We start from the raw sequence: 19,582 nt of genomic DNA, 5'->3' as shown, positions 1-19,582 counted from the left end.
TCAATCTGGTGTTGTGGGTGTAAATCCAGCTCTCCTAGATGAAGAAGACTCTGTGATGACACTGAAGACTTGTCTGATGAGTCCTCTGAAGAGGAAACTCAGACCCAGTCCAATAGATTGAGTAAAAATGGTTTGCACCTACTTATGTAAGCGGAGAACACGGAAGTTGCCCATGGTTCTGTGGTACAATGTGCTGCTGGATGTTACCATCCTCAATGCCTACACCAGGGGCAGCCAATGTTGGTCCTGGAGAGCCACAGTCCTGCAGACTTCAGCTCCAACCCTAATCAAACACACCTGAACAAGATAATCAAGGTCTAAGGGTTACTGGAAAGCTAGAGGCAGAGACCGTGACTCTCCAGTACAGACGTTGGCCAGCCCTGGCCCACACCAACTTCACTGAGCAACACACTGATTACACGTCTGGTGTGGCCAATGCATGACGGCTATTCATCGAGGAGCTGTTCAAAGAGCTTGTCGTGCCAAATATGAAGAGATGCTTGGAGGGTACACCCCACCTTCAAAAGCATGGGAAGATGTGGGATAAAAAAACAAAACACAGCCACCACCCGGCCACAGGTATACATCAGACAGAAGGGTCAATCGAAGAGGAAGAGGTCCAGGATCTGCCCAAAGACAGACAAGTCAGCAGCTGGTGTTCAGTGTCAAGCCTGTGTGCAAGGAGCACAAACCTGTAGTTGTCATTTCTGTGGCATGTAAGCACTGAGATGACAATTTGATATAGCGCTGTACCTGTGTGATTTTATTTTGTTAGTTCTATTTTCATCTATTCGGTCACATTCACTACAATTCACTACAGTTGCACTACAGACAGTTCAATTTCAGCGTTAGCGGTTATCAGTTATATGCGTAAGTTATGTGTGACAAAAGTGTCAAATGTGTTGGTCTAAATAACTGCTAAAATAATTATTTTAACAAAATGTCTTTATTCTTTAGTTTTTTCATGCTTGCATAGATTGGTCATTTTTGACCCATGTGTGTAAACTTGATGTAGTAACACAAAACCTAGGGGAAAAAAACAAAACATTAATTTGTGGTCATTGTAAAAAGATATTTTGAATATTCATGGATCATGGAATTTATAGATCAGGGAATATTAAATGCTGAAATAAACTGATTTCAAAAGATAAAACAAACAAAAAAAATGCCCAGTGAAGCATGAAATAACATAGGAAATGAATACGAGTCATTTTAGACCCATGTTGTGCGTTAGAAGGGGTTTTCATAGCGTGTGCATCAAAGGGTTAAAACAGTTGAGTAGATGTTTTTCAGGATTCTTTGATAGAAATATCCAAAGATCAGCATGTATACACTATATTCAAAAGCTTGGAGTCAGTATATATATTATATATATATATTGGAAAGAAATTATAGAAATTAATACTGTTATTTAGCAAGGATGCTTTAAATTGATCAAAAGTGATGATAAAGACTTTAGAATGAATGAAGAATGTTATGATGCTAAAAATTCAGCTTTGAAATTACAGGACTAAATGATATTTTAAAACATATTCAAATAGAATATTAAATATAATTAAATAGTAAAAAAAAACTTTGGATCAAATAAATGCAGGCTTGGTGAGCAGAGGAGACTTCTTTAAAAAACATTAAAAATCTTACTGTTCAAAAACTTTTGACTGCATAGCGTACGATTAAAAGAGAAGACAGCACTGTAATAATTTCAAGTCAAGTCAATTCACCTTCATTTATATAGCGCTTTTAACAACAGATTGTGTCAAAGCACTTAACAGTATCAAATTGGAGGACAGAGTGTCAGTAATGTATAATGATAAGATTAAACACTCAATTTTCAGTTAAAGGCATTTCATTATTGAATTCAGAGATGTCATTGTCTAGCTCAGTTTAGTTTAAATAGTATCTGTGCAATCAAATCGACGATAATCAGCTAGAAATTAAGTGTCCCCAACTGAGCAATCCAGAGGCGACAGCGGCAAGGAACCAAAACTCCTCTGTGACAGAATGGAGAAAGAAACCTTGGGAGAAACCAGGCTCAGTCGGGGGGCCAGTTCTCCTCTGACCAGATGAAACCCACAGTTCAATTCCAACCGCAGCCATGTCAGATTGCGAATTGGACGCCAAGGTTGCGTTGTTTCTTTTTGATAAGTGAGTAACATTGATTTTGCATTGTTTCACACAACTTATCTGTGTTGGCTTTTGTTTGAATATTTTGTCATCTTCACTTGTTTCCGATACCAAAAATACCAAAAATCAAACATACAGCATCTCATAAAGCGCACATCGTATAAAAACTTTATTATAGCACAACATAAGCAGCATTATTTACTCAAAAACAGACAAGAGAAGCCAAGTGGGTATAAAGTGCATTTTAAAGTTCACATCTGTATTTACAGCATGATTCTCACTTCAGTTAATTGAAAATAAAAAGTTCGGGGAACTGCGATCACAGTTAAAGAAACGTCCCGCGTGAAGATCTCATTCAGTGTGTGATGTGGTTTTGATCAGTCTCAAGATTTAAGGCCCATCTGAGCCATCAGCTGCTCATACACCGTCCACGCCATCGCCGCCATCATGGTTCTCCTGAGAGAGCGAGGAACTGCGCCACGGAAAAACCCCACCAAACCGTGCTCCTGACAGACAAATCAACATATATTTCAATTTGTTTCATTTTTTAGGTTTAATTTTTAAGTTATAATTAGATTTTGAATTATTTATATTATTTTATATATTATTTTCAGTTATTTATTCATTCATTTAGTTAGTTCATAATTTAGTTCCTTGACCACGTTTCTGGAAAATCCAAAAGTTCAAAATCACATTTTCATGAAAAATTTTATGAAAATGAAAATTAATAAAAATAAATAAATAAATAATGTTGTGGTTTTTATTTTATTTCAGTTAGTTGTCAAGGCAACGTTTCCTTCAAGGTTCTATCTGACAATTTTTGTCAAAATGGAGTTATTCACATATTCTTATTCTGTGACAACTTATTTACATTATGAGATGTTTCTTTTGTAAGCGGTGTACATTTTGGGCCTTTTTTTTTAGAAAACAAAAAGGGTTCTATCTACAGAAGTCTATGGAACGCAAAAACTTTGAAGCTCCATATCTCAAAACTGCTCAGAATGCAGATAGAACCTTATAATTCCATTGGCGATTTCCATTTAGTTTTTAGTCTAATGTTTATATTTTATTTCAATTAATGAAAATGTTTCGTAATAGTTTTAGTTGTAATAACAACACTGCAGTTCAGTCTAATCAGATCTTAAATGTGAATGACAAACCTTTCTCTTTATTTGATAAAACTCATAGAATTTTGCAGATTTAAACATGAGCTGTGCCATTTTTGTCCAGAATTCAAATGGAACTGCCAAGTGTTCTAACAGGGCTAGATATAGCTACGACAGCAGATGGTGTAAGTGTTTGTGGAAACTTGTTTGAAAACAGTCATTAGTTTTGTCCTTCTGTTTGGTTACGCTGCTGTTGCAGAAATGACATACTTCACTTTTATAGAGGCATTCACTCTTTTTCACTTAATATAGCACCATTATAAAACAAATAGTCCTGGGTCTGATCTGATTAGATGAGCTGTGTTGCTTCTTGCTTTATTTGAAGCAGCAGAGAGAGGTGCATGTTGGGAGAATCAGGGCATTTGTTACCTTGTAAATGTATCGAATCACATCTGATGTCCTGCTGAAGAGGTCTGGACTCACTTGAACGTGAGTTTTCACTACATCTGCCGGCTGGGTTACAATAGAGGCCAGAACACCGGCCAGAATGCCACAGCTGAAGTTTGCTAGCGGGGTGTAAGACGACTGACTGATCTCTGAAAGAGAGAGAAAAAGAAAGAGTTTATCAGTACAGTCTTTGGAAATGTTCCACATGGCTGTTACACAATCCAACGTCACTCTTTCTCCTTATCTCTTATGAAGAAACATTTGTAGATCAGGAGCAATATTCCTGCTGCTTGTTACCTCACTAATATGATGATGAAAAAAAAAAAAAAAAACAAGATATGGAGGAAAAACTATTTTTCAAACTTTGTGCAAAAGGTGCAAAACCTTTGCATTCCTCAGAAAAACTCACAAGATTTTTGCGTTCTCCCAAGAAATGTTGTGTTTGCTTACAAAATCTGTTCCTCTGAGAAATGTTTGCAGTTCCCCAAAATATGTTGTGTTTGTATGCAAATCTTTTGCATTTCTCAGAGAAATTCGCAAGATTTTTATTTCCTCAAGACATTTTGTGTTTGCTTACAAAGCTTTTGCATTCCCCAAGATACATTGCATTCGCCCATAAAAGGCTTTAAAAATGCTCCCATGTCACTTTAAGACACAAGTGTCACAATGCACTTTTTTCCCCCATAAAAATAAATATGAGCCAGCAGCTTTTATGTAAAATTAACCATTTAAGCCGCTAAAATCCTAATCAATCACACATATTTAAAGCTGAAGTATGTGCACAGACCTCGTGGCAGCGTGTATTTGGCCTGGCTGTAGATCATGACGTATATCCCGGAGAACGGTGCATCTCTGAGCAGCGTGGCCGTCAGACCTGAGAACAGAGCCTTCGGGCCCTCCGTCCGACACACACACCGCAGCGCTCCTAACACACTGCTGTACTTATAGCGGCCGCTCTGAAACACACACATGCGCTACGTTATACGTCATAAAATGTGTACAGATATGCACTACTGTTCAAAACTTTAGGGTTGGTAAAATGCTTTTGAAAGAAGTCTCCTATACTCACCAAGGCAACATTTATTTGATCAAAAATACAGTAAAAATTGTGAAATATTATTACAACCGTTTAAAAATATTGTACATTTTCAGCATCAGTCTTCAGTGTCACATGATCCTTCAGAAATCATTCTAATATGCTGATTTGCTGCTCAAGAAACATTTCTGATACATTTTATTTTTCTGGATTCTTTGATGAATAGGGAGTTCAAAAGAACAGCATTTATTTGAAATAGAAATCTTTTGTAACATAAATGCCTTTACTGTCAATTCTGATCAATAAAATAATTAAGTATTTGCACACACACACCTCGAAGCGTGTTTTGATGACAGTGATGGGCAGCATGCAGACTCCTGCGAGACATCTGGCTCCGGCTCCCAGAAGTATGGCCTGTAAGGGCCCCGGGGCCCCATCTGCGAAGAAGTGCTGCTTTAGAGTGAAATATGTGCTGAAGTAGATGCCGACTCCTGGAATACAGCGCACAAATGACTGCGGAGACAGAAATACAGAATATAACCATACAAACAGAAACATAATAGAGGTTTTGTACCAAATCAGGTGTGATACTCACAGGCGAAATGCCTCTCCACAGTCCGAGGAGCTTCTCTGTCCGCAGGACACTTACAAAGACCGTGACCATGCCAACCCGACCCGACCTGAGGCACAGAAGACAGTTCATTTAATACTGATTCAACCAGACTGAACCTTATCCTGTGTGTGGACTGACCCGGGCTGGATGCCGTTCTGTAGGGTCTGCAGACGTGTTTTCACCAGGTCCAGAGGCTGGAAGAGCAGTGTGGAGCACGTCCCGCTCAGAGAGCCACACATGAATGCTTTCACAGCCGGATGAGCCTAAATCACACAGAGAGAAAGAGAGAAACCTGTTGAGTGGGAACAATGTATTTAAAACACAATATATTTACCCCTACAGTCAGTTAAAAGCTGCTTTAATCACATTTGTTTTCACAATACTTACAAAAAATGGTTGTTTATTAAGATTTTAGATGGATTTCAACATATCACATTGCTTTAAATCTTTTATTTAATTTTTTTATTTGTTTACAAAATAGGGCTATTCTTAATTAAAATATAAACTTAATCTGTAAAAAAAAAATTAAAATAAATATTTAAAAGACAATAACCATTAACTGAAATAAACAATTCAATAAATAAATTAATAATAAATAAAATGTTTTTTTTTATTATTATTTCATCTACTTGCCAAGGCAACATTTATCATTTCTGAAGTATTACATTTTACATTTACTTTGAAGTACTTACCATATTTTATTAAAATTAAAACTGAAACTAAAATTGAGTTACATTTTTTAACTTAAAAAAAAAAATGTAAATGAAAATAGGAAATATAAAAATAAAAACTATAGCAGTATGATACTAATAACACTGTTACAAAATTAGTTTTATTCGGGGTGTATTTGGCCATCATATAATCACTGATAAAGAAAATGATTTATGAAGTTAATGATATGAATGTGATGTAAAGCATGACTCAGCACAGCTTCAGTTTATCTCCTTCTGCTGAACTTTAACTGAAGTTTCTCCTCCGTGTCTACAATTTAGCTGAGGGTGTTTGCTCAGCCCCGCCTCTTTAGAGCAGACCCATAGTGTTTAACAGAGCCCCGCTTCACACGGACCAATCAGAACGCAAGAAAACAAGAGGCTCGCCTAAAGCCCGCCCCCTTCAGAGGATTTACAAAAGAATTGGTTAATTCAACTTCTACAAACGCTTTAGGCAAACAACGACAAACTCTCTGAAAACACCCCGCTTAGGTCTTCAACCGCATATTCCCATAATTATGATTATGCGCAGTGAACATGTTAAACCGCGTGAGTTGAGACAGTGTTGCACAGCCAGAGCTGCGGTAACTAACTTATCAGTCAAACTGCCCTATCTATCACTAACCTGATAACACGACTGATACGATACGAGAAATGGAGCAGGCTGAGGTGACCGGATCAAGTCAGAGCTCAGAGTTCAGAAGAAGACTGCAGAACAGACACAATTATACGTTTCAGCTCAATTAGGCTATATGTCTATCAGTCAAACAATCAGCATTAGACTATTGGATTGTGTATAGGCTACTAGTGCACATAAGAGCACAATGAATGGGTTAAACGGGACCCCTAACTGGACATGGTCATGGGAAAACATAAGATGGAAAGAAAGAAAAAATTCCATTGCTTTTCTCTAGCAAAAACACATTGCACTTCGCTCGCAAAACTCAATTTCCCAAAAGTTCGGTCGCAATGTTTAATATGGAAATAACGCAAGGAGAAAGAAAATGTCAAAGATGTTTTTCCCCCTCAGGTAAATGCAATAGTTTTGCCAGAAAACACAAAAAGATTTGCGTGCGAATGTAAAGTTTATCGGCGAAAAACGGCTAAAAAAAGAAAGAAAGAAGCTGTAAAAACGTTTGCCAGGTTTGAAATACCATTAAAACACAAACACACAGCGTCTCTTACCAGTGAAAACTCCATGCTGTTGAGATGTTCAGTCAGCTTGTTCTTCAGAGCAGCTTCTGAAAACACCAGTGATCTGAGAATGAATGACGGACAGCATTTCTTTAATTTCGCACTAACTTCTTGTCACCTGACTGTGTTTCTCTCTCCAAAGACAATCACACAGTGTTTATTATTCCGTGTGCACCGTGCCTCTCATCATGCGCGCGCTTCGCACGCCTACGTTTTTAAGTAAAAGTTAAGCGCGAGCTTTTAAGTAAAAAACAGAAAAAGCAGGCCTAACTAAACGTAGGCCTATAAACTAGGGTTCCTAAGTAAAAGATCAGCTCACCTCTTCTTACTCTATGACCGGGTGTTCATGAGCATCATTCCTTGTTGCAAAACGGGGTTTCGGTAAATGTTACTCCAAAAGGTAAAAATATTCACGTGATTGGAAATCTTAGAGATAAGAGTAATAAAAGAAGAAAATAACGACGAGAAATTGAAAAAGTCAAATTGATGATCAACACTAAAGCGCTGTTGTGTCTTGCGGTTTACGCGCTCCACAGGTATAAAAGAAAGGGGTGGGGCCTGATGCAAGGTACACTGAATTTGATTGGCCAATAATCAGCTGCTTGCAAGACCAGTGGCCAAATGTAAAGGTTGAGAAATAACACTAATCTATATTATATACAGTAGTCAACATTTGAAGTGGATCAAAACCTTTCATCAAAGTTGTCCTAAATGTGTTCTTGTCTTATTAGGTTCAACTTGATTAACTTTTTGATCCACTTCAAATGTTGACTATTATATAATAATACTAACAACAATTTATTCAATCTATTTAAAGCAGAATATATATATATATATATATATTATATAATAATACTAATAACAATTTATTCGATCTATTTAAAGCAGAATAGCCTAACCATGTCAAACAGATAATTTAGAAAGCATGAATGTATTTATCCGAGTATAAGAATGGAGAATGATGACATAGCTACAACAAAACATGTCACTTAATAAAATAATAAACTATTAAAGAAAGAATCTCAGTAGAACACAATCTTTACAGACTGAAAGGGTATAGATTCGCTTCAGTGTAAAGCAGATAAATCCGCTCAGAACCAGTTTGGGCCCCTTCAGCTCTGCAGTGAGGCGGTCAGTGTGCGCGCTCTCGTGGACGAGCTCAGTAACGGTCAAAACAGATTAATATTTCAGTAATACGAACCTCTACAGGCTCTAATTTTTCACACAACTCAAAAAAGAAACCATTTTCATCAGTGATTATTAAAATCGCTTAACAAATGACGGTGAATACAAGTAAATTAAATAGCCTACTTTTTAAACATGATGTGCTTTTGCATTCCCCAAGATACATTGCATTTACCCATAAAAGGCTTTAAAAATATTCACATACTTTGAAAAATGTTTTAATCTGCCTATAACACTGCAGTACGCGCGGGATTTCTGACTAATGAAAGAGAAAATTTTGATTTTCAGAAAGATTATCAATATTTGGTTAAGGCGTTGATGCGGATGCATAGGGAACCACGCTATTAAAGTTAGTTTCCACTTATAATCGAACATGTCTTTTGCTTATTTGATGTTGAAAACTAATTATTTTATAGGACTAAAATCTTTGGCAAATCGTTGAAAGCAGTGGTCATTTTGGCCCAGGCCAAATTGTTAGGCTACTTTTGTTTTTAACTGTATAAAAAAAATAAAATAAAATAAAATAACAATAACAATCAATAACAAGATCAAGCCAAGAGCTCATACACTTGCTAAAGGGGTTTTGAAAAAGCCATTTTATTGCATCATTATACCAACAATTTATGACAAATCTCTCCAGATATCATTAAGGAGTCGCAGAGACAGAGAACATAACACAACATCACAAAGTCATTATTGGGAGACGATGAGAGTGAGAGAGAGAAATGCTCTATCTATCCATACATAATCAATAATAGTACATTTTTCTCACTTCCCAGCAGTGTGAGCGAAAAAAGCAGAAACTGAGCACGAGCTTCGAGGAAGGAGATCGCCATCGCTGACGACCCGTTCAAATCCGTTCTCCTTAGTTCTTTCAGAGAACGTAGACCGCTAAATAATCAAATATTATGTCACAGAGTGTTAAACGTGATCAGAGGTAGCCATGGAAGTGTTCCATGTTTTTGTTTTTTTTTAAACTCCCGCCAAACGGTCGATTCCGCTCCCGCGCAGCCGTGCTCAGCGTTTACAGTGTGTGCGTGAGAAACCGTCAACCCTCCACCATTCATGCCCTGAACATTAATAAAGACACATATACTGAAAGGAAAATAGGAACAGAACATATCTAAATAGTAGATTTAAGGCGATAGTGCATAGTGCCATGTCTAAATGAGTTCGTGCGTTGCCTACTCGATCCTTGTTCCTTCAGTCTGCCGCAACTGCGATAAACACCTCCGTTTTATTGCTCAAAACGAGCAGTCTTTCCCCATTTCATGTGCATATATGGTGGCGTGAAAATCTCTAATATTTTCGGTGCTGGTTTGATTTACTAAATGCCTTATTTGTGTGTAAAGCCCAAAAGCATAACTGTATGATATCCGTAATTATCATCTCAATCTTTTATTTACCAGCAGAGGTGCAAGAGAGCGAGTGCTATGTTCATCCTTATACCATTATAAAAACGTATGAATAAAATACAGTTTTGTAGAAAGCAATTTTGCTTTGGTCCCCTTCAGTAAGTTCTCTTCTTCACCATTTTTTTTAATCCTTTTACTTCAGTTAGAAAAATAGATCCGGAATCGGGACTACAATTGACGGAATGCTTCCTTACAAAAATATCATTCCATTCTTTTTCTATTCTAGACAATGACATGAAAACACAAATTTGGTCCTCTGTGTGAGTGAAGCTGTCGTGTGTGTGATTGTCAGGAGAACCATTGTGTGTGTGCGAATACACTATGGCACTAAAATAAGAACAAAAAACAAAAAACGACGAAGTATCTCTGAGTTTTCGTGGACGTTGTTGTCCGAGACTTTTGTGGGTATGTGTGTGTGTTTGTGAGGGAACGCTGCAGATCGGCTTCTTTCACTCGGGTTTGGGTTCGGGGGTTTCGGCCTTGGCCTCCGGGTCTTCGTCGCTCTCGATTCCCGAGCGGCTGACGATGCGGCGCATGGTGAAGGGCAGATCGCCGCGTCTGGACACAAAAGACACACATTTCAATGTCAGACACGCATTTGATCACATGCAGGCCTCAGTGAGACAACATACTTTAATTGCGATTTCTGCTTCCCTTGATTAATCAGAATTATAGAAAAATAGAATAATAGCATAGACCTTTAGAAAAATAGAATAATAAATTAATATAGTAACATCATTTGCAATCATTGAAATTAATATTAGCTTTTAATACGTTTTAGCTTTTGAAAAAAAATTAGTTTGGACAGTTTTCATATTGTAGAGAACGTATTAATTTATATGATACATATAATAAATCAAGAAACTATGTGAGGCTAAATAAACCATGTGCATGATTTAATATTATAAATTAGTTATTATATTTAATTTTTCCATTTTCAATTTAATTTTAGTGAAATGTTTAAATCATTGTTGCGTCCATTTTTATTAGTTGTAGTTATTTTAGTACTTCAAATTAAACTAAAAGCAAATCTTTTTTTATTGTCCATATAGTTTAACTAAATTGTTTAAATAAATTTTTAGTAAATAACTATTTTAGTAATTCAACTTCAAAAATGTAATTCATTATTTACACTTCCAGTCAAAAGTTTTTGAACAGTAAGAATTTGAATGTTTTTTAAAGAATGTATTTTATTTCAAGTAACAAAAATGTATTTTTATGGTTTTAGTTGTTTTAATATTTAAACTAAATATAATTAGAGATTTTTTATAAAATAAGTGTTCTCGCGCACCTGAGTTTGCTCTTCAGGCTGTTGACCTCGCGGTTCATGGCGTCGGCGGATTCGGTGGCGTCCTCCAGCTCGCGCTGTAGTTTCCTGCGGTTGGCGTTTGCTCTCTGCGCCTCCTCCTCGGCCTCCTCCAGCTGCCGCTTCAGCTGCTTCATGCGGCTGTTCAGCTTCTCAGACTGCAGCCAATCACAAACAACATTAACCTCACTGAACTTTAACCTTGAGCGGTGTGACTGACACAGGGTTTGTAGCGAGCATCACCTGATCTTTAAACTGCTCCGTGTTGCGTCTCTCGTCGTCCACCTGCAGAATCACCTCCTTCAGCCTCTTCTCTGTACGACGCACCAGTTTTGAGGCCTGCTGTCGCTCTCTGAACACAAACATCATTTATTACTTTGAGCTTTTTCCCTACTGTTATAAATAGATGAATTATTGTGTACATTCTTATTAGTAGACCTAAATGTTGATGGGCGTTTAATCTGAAAATTGAGTAAATTTGTAATTTTTTAATTGAATTACATTTCACTGTAATGTTCTTTTATCAAGTTATTTTCTAATGTAATTATACATATTCTGAATTGTAAAACATATTGTACGGTAAGTAGTCTAAAACATTTCTGTCTATGTATTAATAAAAAAACAGGTGAATTATTAATTGTATACATTTTTATTTTTAGACCTAAATGTACAAGATAGTAGGTAATTGATGTTCGTTTAATCTTTTTTTTTTTTTAAAGTTTCTATTTTAATTATATGTCAATGTAAATTTAATTTATTGAGTTATTTTCTAATTTTATTTATTAATTTAATTTATTTATTTGTATATTTTCCAAATAATAAAATACCTATCTTTTATGGTAACTAGTCTAAAATCTCTAAATATTTCTATACTTTATGTAAATAAATGTATATGTATTTGTTTGTATTTCCGTAGTTGATGCTGATTTGCATCTGTATTGTGATTAATAAAAAAATAGATTAAACATTAATTGTATACAACTTTTATTTGTTGACTTAAATGTAAATAACAACATGATTTATTAATATTATACATTTTTATTTTTAGACCTAAATGTACAAGTTAGTAGGTGATTGATGTTCGTTTAATCTGACATAATTAAAATAGAAACTTTTTATTTTTTCAATGTAAATTTCATTTATTGAGTTTTTTTTTTTTTTGTATACAACTTTTTTGTTGACTTAAAATGTAAACAACATCATGATTTATTATTATTAAACATTTTTATTGTTCGACCAAAATGTATGTTATGTGCTTTTAATCTGAAATTTAAGTAAAATGTAATATTTATGTATTTTCTGAATAATAAAATACATATATTTTATGTTAAGTAGTCTATAAATGTCCAAATATTACTATATTTTTCTATGTAAAAAAAATAAGGAATTTTATGTATTTTTTGTTGCTCCCGATTTGTATCTGTATTGTGATAAATAGAAAAAATGGATTAACTATTAATAAATTTTGTATTTAAACTGATTTAACTTTTTTTTACTTAAAAGTACATTTCATTTGAGTTATTTAACTGTATATTTCTGAATAACAAAATGCATATATAGCATGGTAAACAGTCTGTAAATGTCAATATGTTTCTATGCAAATGTAAATGTTGCTGTACTTGGTCTCGACGTCGAGCTGCTCCTCCAGCTGGCCGATCTTGGCCTCCAGGGCGGTGATGGTGGCCTTGTATTTGCTCTTGACGGTTCCCTCCAGCTCGGTGAGTTTGAGCTTCAGCTCCTTGTTCTGGCGCTCCATCTGTGAGCGCGCTCCCTCCAGCCGCTGGGAGGTGCTGCGCTCTGCCGTCAGCTCCACGTTGATCTGGTCCGTCTGTGGAGAAAGCGGACAGAGAGACAGCGGTGAGCGTGCTGTGGGCGTCAGACTCCAGCGGCGGGACGGTCTGAGCGTGACGCACCTGCAGCAGGGCTCTCTTGAGCCGGTCGTTCACCAGCTCCGTGTTGTTCTGCTCCTCCTCCAGCTCCTCCTCCAGCTGAGCGATCCGCGCCTCCAGACGCCTCCTCTCCTCCGAGCCCAGAGAGCTGAGCACACAAACACAAAGGATTATGGGCCACTTGAACAGATGAAATGGATCAAATTTTGGTTGTTAAATCAAAAATACAGAAAAAAAAAACTACTGCAACATCATGAAATATTATTACAATTTAAAATAACGATTTTGTATTTTAATATACTTCAAAATATAATTTATTGCTGCGATCAAAGCTGAATTTTCATCAGCCATTACTCCAGTCTTCAGAGTCACATGATCATTCAGAAATCATTCTAATATGCTGATTTATCATCAATTTTGGAATCAGTTGTGCTGCTTAATATCTTTTGGAACCTGTGATACTTTTTAAAGGATTCTTTGATGAATAAAAAGTTAAAAAGAACAGCACTGATTCAAAATAGAAATATTTTCTAACAATATAAGGCTTTACTTTACACATTCTTGCTGAAAAAAGTATTAATTTCTTAAAAAAAGAAAGAAAATACTGATGAACAACTTTTGAACGGCAGTGTATACCACAAATCCATAAATTAATAAAATAGGAGTGCAAATAAAAAAATAGGGTCATCAATTTTTTTTCATAAATGAGTTTCATTATAATTTACATATCAGTTAGAGAAAAATCTATATTTTTCATAACAAAGGAAGATTTCCTTGTAGTATTTGTAGCTTTTTGTTTAGATTAAAAAACCTAAATAACCTTCAAAACCTGGAATATTGTTTTCTTCCATTTACATTTCTTAAAAAAATAAATAAATAATAGTAAAAAGTTTTTTGATTAGATAAAACGGCTTTCCATAAAAATAACAAAATGGAGGGGCAAACAAAAATAGGGTTTTCCATACATTTTTCATAAATGTGCTTCATTTTAATTTACATATCTAGAATATCAAAATCAAAAGTTTTTTTTTGTAGTATTTTAACAGCACTGCTTATTTCTTCTAATAATATGCTGCGATATGAATGTTTCCTCACCCTTTAGCGGCCTGGTTGTTGAGCTCGTCCTGCAGTTCGTCTCTCTCCTGCTGTGCTTGTCTCTTGGCTCGCTCTGCGGCCGCCAGTTCCTGCAGACGCATTCAGACAGATGTCAGACGGGAACAGCAGGAGGTTCAGGACTATGAGGACAGACAGAGACACACACTGACCTCCTGCAGCTGGATCATCTCGGCCTCCATGCTCTTCACCTTCTTCTCGTTCTCTTTGCTCAGAGCCAGGATCTCCTCGCGGGACACACGCGTGTCCTCCAGCTCCCGCAGCAGATCCTTCATCTGAGCCTGAAATAACCGCAGGTTTGTTCCTTACATGGCTTTCAGGACATGCTTTGTAAAGCTTGGATAAGGAATGTCGTGTGGCATAAAATCCATTACTGCAGACATATGTTCAACTCGTTCATTAAGTTCCAGAATAACATGTAAAGCATTTACAATACACACCCATGTGGCAGAATGTGATTCTAGTATGTTACATGAATTCCTCTTTAAAAATATGAGTAATGTGAGCTGTAAAGTGGTATTTTAGTATCATTAATGTACTATTAAAGTTTGTAATAAATTGAATCAGTTTTTACTTATCATAATTTGTTTTCTTTTTAATTGTATTTAACATTGTTTTGTCATTTTCTTGTGTTTTTGACAATTTTATTAGTTTTGTCTCTATACAGCTTTTACTCATTTGTAATTGAGTTATTTTGGTACTTCAACTTCAAGTAAATAAAAATTTTAAATGTTTTTTTTTTTTATATATATTATTTTATTGCAGTTAATGTTTTTTTAAATGAATGATTTTTTCAGGCTGCATGCAGTTAATACAATTTTTTTAAATATGTAACATAAAAAAAAACACTTTATTTTAAACTTTATTTTAATATATGGCAACTAGCTGAAATAAAATAACACTTTGACCAAAATTTAAATGGAAGAAAAAAAAAAAAAAAAACTCAATTCAAAATATGAATAAAAACTAGTATCTCAATGATACTAAAATAACACTGTAATCAAGAGCTTGTGAATCTGAATCAAATGTGTTTTAATCATCAAACTTTTTAATAGGGCTAGGCAGTGTGATGGTATATCTCGTTACCACAAAATAAAAATGTCAACCGTAACAGATTTTTTGTTATTTCGTGTATACCGTGAAATGTACATAAGTGGGCATACGTGAGCGAAAGTACAGAATCCTGTATCTGAGGCAAAATGTCTAAATATTGACAATGCAACAGCGCATACTATATTTTTCTAACTCTAAACGATCGGAACCAGCTGATAATAACCTCCTGTGATTCTCTCAACTTGATGCTCAAATGAACCGATCGCAATTTTATGATGCAGTGAGAGGCGAATATGTGCGGCGTCAGATTTCATGATTCTTGATGATTATTTAATGATTGGTGAACATTTCATTTGCCTTGCTCAAAAAGCAGTTTTCTGCTCTAGATGCTGTTGATGGTTGTTAATCCCGGACCGTCAGTATGGATTTTATGATGGTAATGTTATAAAGACGAACCTGCACTTTCTTGAGCTGTTTGAGCGCCTCGTCACGGTTCTTGTTGGCCTGGTCGATGGCAGCCTCCAGCTCCTTCAGGTCCAGCTCCATCTTCTTACGCGCCGCCATCGCCACTGTGCGCTGTTTACGCTCGTCCTCCAGCTCCATCTCCATCTCACGCACCTGACCGCAAACACCACAGAATCAACAATCAACTCCATTATCAATTAATCAAGTCAGGGCAGTATATGTATACGTGAAATAAAATGCCTGATCCATTGCTTATTTACTTGATTAAACGGATGTATGTATAAAATAATATAAAACAAATAGAAACATTTTAAGATGAAAACTAAAAAAAATTTAATAAAATAAAAACATATATAAATGAAAAATAATCAATTGTTTATTTCCTTGATAATCAGACAAACAAAAATATAAAATTTATTTTTTTAAATAAAAAAAAAAAAAGCAAAAAACTCACAATATTTATTATTTATAAATAATAATAATAATAAAAAAGGCTTGGTTTGACTACAAACACATATTTGAAAAATGTCATTCTAAAATTTTTTTAAAGGATTAAAATTAGTTTTAAAAATAGTTTTTACTCAGAACACCGGATTAAAAAAAGATTCAAGATAAAAGTTACATTCCTAAGACTAAAATAAATAGAAATATTTGTGTGTGTGTGTATATATGAGATAATTAATCAATTCGGACATATATGAATTAATTATATTTTTTAAATTAATAAAAAAAAGCCGCACAATTTATTTTGAAAAAAGCTTGGTTTTAGTTTTTACACTTAAATTCAATTTGGATTAAATGCAAATTAAGCCTATTTATCTGTATTATTATTAACTGGATGCCCTTGTGATCTATTATAGTACTGCTTGAAATCTTTAGATAATCATTATATACTGCATGCCATTAAAAAAAAAACAAACAAACAAAAAAAACAGTTTCTGTATGCACTGCAAACATTTACCAAAATGTATATTGAGATTGTTAACATATGACTCTTTTTAACTCATTATTTGACTCAATTGCCAAAAGTTGAGTTTATTTATTTATTTATTTATTTTTACACAAAACTGCATTAAAACACAATTTCGTGTTAAACTGCTTTTTATTTCTGAAATGATAACTAGGCGCTACTCACTAAGTCAAACATGCACATGATTTAGCATATGAAAAGCTTGGTTTAACTAGAAAAATGTATATTTGAAAAGTGTCCATTGACATTTATATGCGCGTGTAGGTAATATTTAACAGATTAATTGACTATAAAAATGAACATTAGCTGTGGCTCTAAAATAAATACAGCCTGCATAAATACAATGCACCACATGGTTTCTTGGCACCTGTTTGAGCAGCTGTCTCTTCTTCTCCTCTCCCAACTCGTCTCGTCCCTGCAGGTCTCTCTCGTACTGCGCTTTCATGGCCTGCATGTTGACCTCCAGCCGCAGTTTGGCGTCTTCGGTGGCCTGCAGCTCGTCCTCCAGCTCCTCCAGCTGCGTCTTCATCTCCTCCAGCTGCTGCTCCATTGTGCGCTTCGACTTCTCCAGATCGTGAACCTGAGAGAGAACCAGAAAGAGTCAGATTTCCACCGATCGACCGATAAGCGAGGTCTCTGACGACTCAAAAGCCTCTTACGCTCTTGCCCACGTCGTCTTTAGAGGACACCAGGTCCTCCATCTCGGCGCGCAGCAGTTTGTTGGTTCGGTCCAGCTCGTTCTTCATGTCGCTGAGGGTTTCCAGCTCACGGGCCAGCGCTAACACACGCGTCTCTTTCTCACGAGCCTCAGCCTCGGCACGGTCGCGCTCCTCAGCGTAACGGGCAGAGATGGACTTCTCCTCAGCCAGCATCTGAAAACAGCAGCACGTCAGGAGTTGAGCAAAGCATTTTTACTTATATACTGTATTACCGTTTTAGAGTCTGATGTTTGTGTGCAGAAATGCGGAAAACTGCTTATATTCATTTGTCGTGGCTCGTCTAAATCAGCGGCTCCGAACCTTTTTGACTCGACAACAATAATCACTTTTCCATTCATTCCTGATTTACTTGAAAGGGTTTTTAAAAATACTCTTTACTCACAACATCTGATAAAATATTTAAAAATTACATTTCTAAAACTAAAATGAATAGAAGTATTTTTAAATTAGAAAAAAAAAAAAAAGTTTTGGTATATCTAGAAAAAAAAAAAACATATACATACATACATACATACATATATATACACACATATACACACACACATATATATATATATATATTTTTTTTTTTTTTTTTTTTAAAGGATTATTACAAATAGTTTTTACTCCCCATACCTGAAAAAATATTTTTTTTAAAAACAAATTTAGGACAAAAAATACATTTCTAAAAAGAAAAATTAAGAATTAAAAAAAAATAGTGTTACTCACAACCCCTGATAAAATAATGACATCCCAAAAATGAAAATGACTAAAAATAAAATAAATAGAAATGTTCCAAATAGTTTTTTTTGTTTTTTTTAAAAGCTCAGCATAACTAGAAAAATAGATATTCTAAACATTTATATTAAAATGCTTTTTTTTTTCCCAAATATTTTTTACTCACAATTTCTACCAGATGAGAACTAGACCTCTCCATGTCTAGAAATCACACACTATGAGGCTTCCTTATATATCCAGGTTTTCCAAGACAAAAAAATAAATCACAATAAGAAATATATTTTTAGCCGATTTTGATACTTAATAAATAATTTTCAGTCACTGCTCGAGAATCGCTGGTCTAATAAACAAACCCATCCTGATCCCGGCTTTCATTCTCACCTGGTCGAACTTCTTCTGCTTCTTCTCCAGGTTGGAGACGATCTGTCTCAGATGGTCCTGGTCCACCAGCATGTCGTCCAGCTCCTGCTGCAGGCGCGTCTTGGTCTTGTCCAGCTTGTCGAAGGCGGCGTTCCTCTCGTCCAGACGCAGCGTCACGGCCTCCAGGTCGCGCTGGACGCGCTTCTTCGTCTCCTCGGCGCTCTCCAGAAAACCAGTCTCCTGCTCCATCTTCTTCTTCATGTCAGCCAGCTACAGCAGAAGAGACAGACAAACCTTTTTCAGACATACTGCTGCGTGCAAAAAAGTAACTGCAGTCTGATTACGAGTATTTAAATTATTTTAAATGTAATTTAATCTAATTACAAGTATTTCTATAATCCAGATCTACCCAGCTCTGGTGGTATGAATGTAATCTGCAAGTGCTACATTTGCCATGTTGTCATTGTCACGTGAGTTGCGTCGCTGCCGTTCATAAATCCTCTCCCGTGGCCTCATGGGATAGTATAGTGTCCATCAGACGCACACTTCAGAATCAGGGCAGAAGTAGTACTTCGTCCGGGTACTTTTTGCCTACTCTTTTATGAATCCTTTGAATTGGGACTCACTTCTTTTGTCACCTACTGTTTTTCGTCTACTCTACAGTAGGGAAGTCTGTGATTTCAGACGCAGCCCAGGTTTTCTCCGTGTGTCTGTGTTTACCTGCGCCTGCATGGTGCCCATCTGTTTCTCCAGGTTCCTCTTGGCCTCCTCCTCCTCCTCCAGCTGCTCCTTCAGGCTGTTCTGCTCGTCCTCCAGCTGCCGCAGACGTGTGTTCAGCGCCAGCTTCTGCCGCGTCTCCTCCTGCAGCACTTCCTGCGAGGAGACATTTTGGGTTTAACGAGTGTGTGAGATGCAGAGACCTGCAGAAATCCCATAATGCCGCGGGCCGTCGTACGTACCTGCACGTCCTGCAGCTGCGACTCCACGGATGAGCAGTCCTTCGTCGCTTTGATGGACTTCCCTTCGGCTTCGCTCAGAAGACCGTTGACGTTATCCAGCTCGGCCTGAAGGGGAAACAGAAGCCGTCAGCGTTTACATCACGCAAAATTACACCTTCATTACACCGAAAAATTAGCAAATAATTACAGGAATCACTTAAA

General features: G+C 36.2%; 2 protein-coding genes across 5 annotated transcripts in view; both read right to left on the bottom strand.

The window, feature by feature from the left end:
* Positions 1-2,269: 2,269 nt before the first annotated feature.
* slc25a38a (solute carrier family 25 member 38a) lies at positions 2,270-7,771 on the bottom strand. Of its 2 annotated transcripts, none has more exons than XM_058770302.1 (8): positions 7,550-7,771; positions 7,222-7,294; positions 5,465-5,589; positions 5,309-5,393; positions 5,047-5,226; positions 4,465-4,633; positions 3,660-3,826; positions 2,270-2,630 (listed from the first exon to the last, which is right to left on the bottom strand). In XM_058770302.1, exons 2-8 carry the CDS (start codon positions 7,234-7,236, stop codon positions 2,508-2,510), a joined length of 864 nt encoding a protein of 287 aa, XP_058626285.1. In that variant the 5' UTR covers positions 7,237-7,294; positions 7,550-7,771; the 3' UTR covers positions 2,270-2,507. The 2 variants fall into 2 exon arrangements, with proteins under 2 accessions (XP_058626285.1, XP_058626286.1); XM_058770303.1 differs by having other exon boundaries at positions 7,222-7,277.
* Positions 7,772-8,988: 1,217 nt separating this feature from the next.
* The window catches only part of myh9b (myosin, heavy chain 9b, non-muscle), a 53,226-nt gene continuing 42,632 nt past the window's right edge, over positions 8,989-19,582 (bottom strand). For all 3 annotated transcript variants that reach the window (XM_058771443.1, XM_058771445.1, XM_058771444.1), the window contains 13 exons: positions 19,382-19,486; positions 19,143-19,295; positions 18,444-18,692; positions 17,286-17,498; positions 16,994-17,206; positions 15,648-15,809; positions 14,291-14,419; positions 14,121-14,209; positions 13,050-13,173; positions 12,756-12,964; positions 11,380-11,488; positions 11,122-11,294; positions 8,989-10,388 (listed from right to left, as the gene is read on the bottom strand). In XM_058771443.1, the coding sequence (XP_058627426.1) occupies positions 10,280-10,388; positions 11,122-11,294; positions 11,380-11,488; positions 12,756-12,964; positions 13,050-13,173; positions 14,121-14,209; positions 14,291-14,419; positions 15,648-15,809; positions 16,994-17,206; positions 17,286-17,498; positions 18,444-18,692; positions 19,143-19,295; positions 19,382-19,486 (2,037 nt within the window). In that variant the 3' untranslated portion in view covers positions 8,989-10,279. The remainder of the gene's footprint in view (positions 10,389-11,121; positions 11,295-11,379; positions 11,489-12,755; positions 12,965-13,049; positions 13,174-14,120; positions 14,210-14,290; positions 14,420-15,647; positions 15,810-16,993; positions 17,207-17,285; positions 17,499-18,443; positions 18,693-19,142; positions 19,296-19,381; positions 19,487-19,582) is intronic.

Source organism: Onychostoma macrolepis, chromosome 03, assembly GCF_012432095.1.
Source record: "Onychostoma macrolepis isolate SWU-2019 chromosome 03, ASM1243209v1, whole genome shotgun sequence".
NCBI classification, from domain to species: domain Eukaryota; kingdom Metazoa; phylum Chordata; class Actinopteri; order Cypriniformes; family Cyprinidae; genus Onychostoma; species Onychostoma macrolepis.
This window is presented reverse-complemented; position numbering and strand designations above follow the sequence as displayed.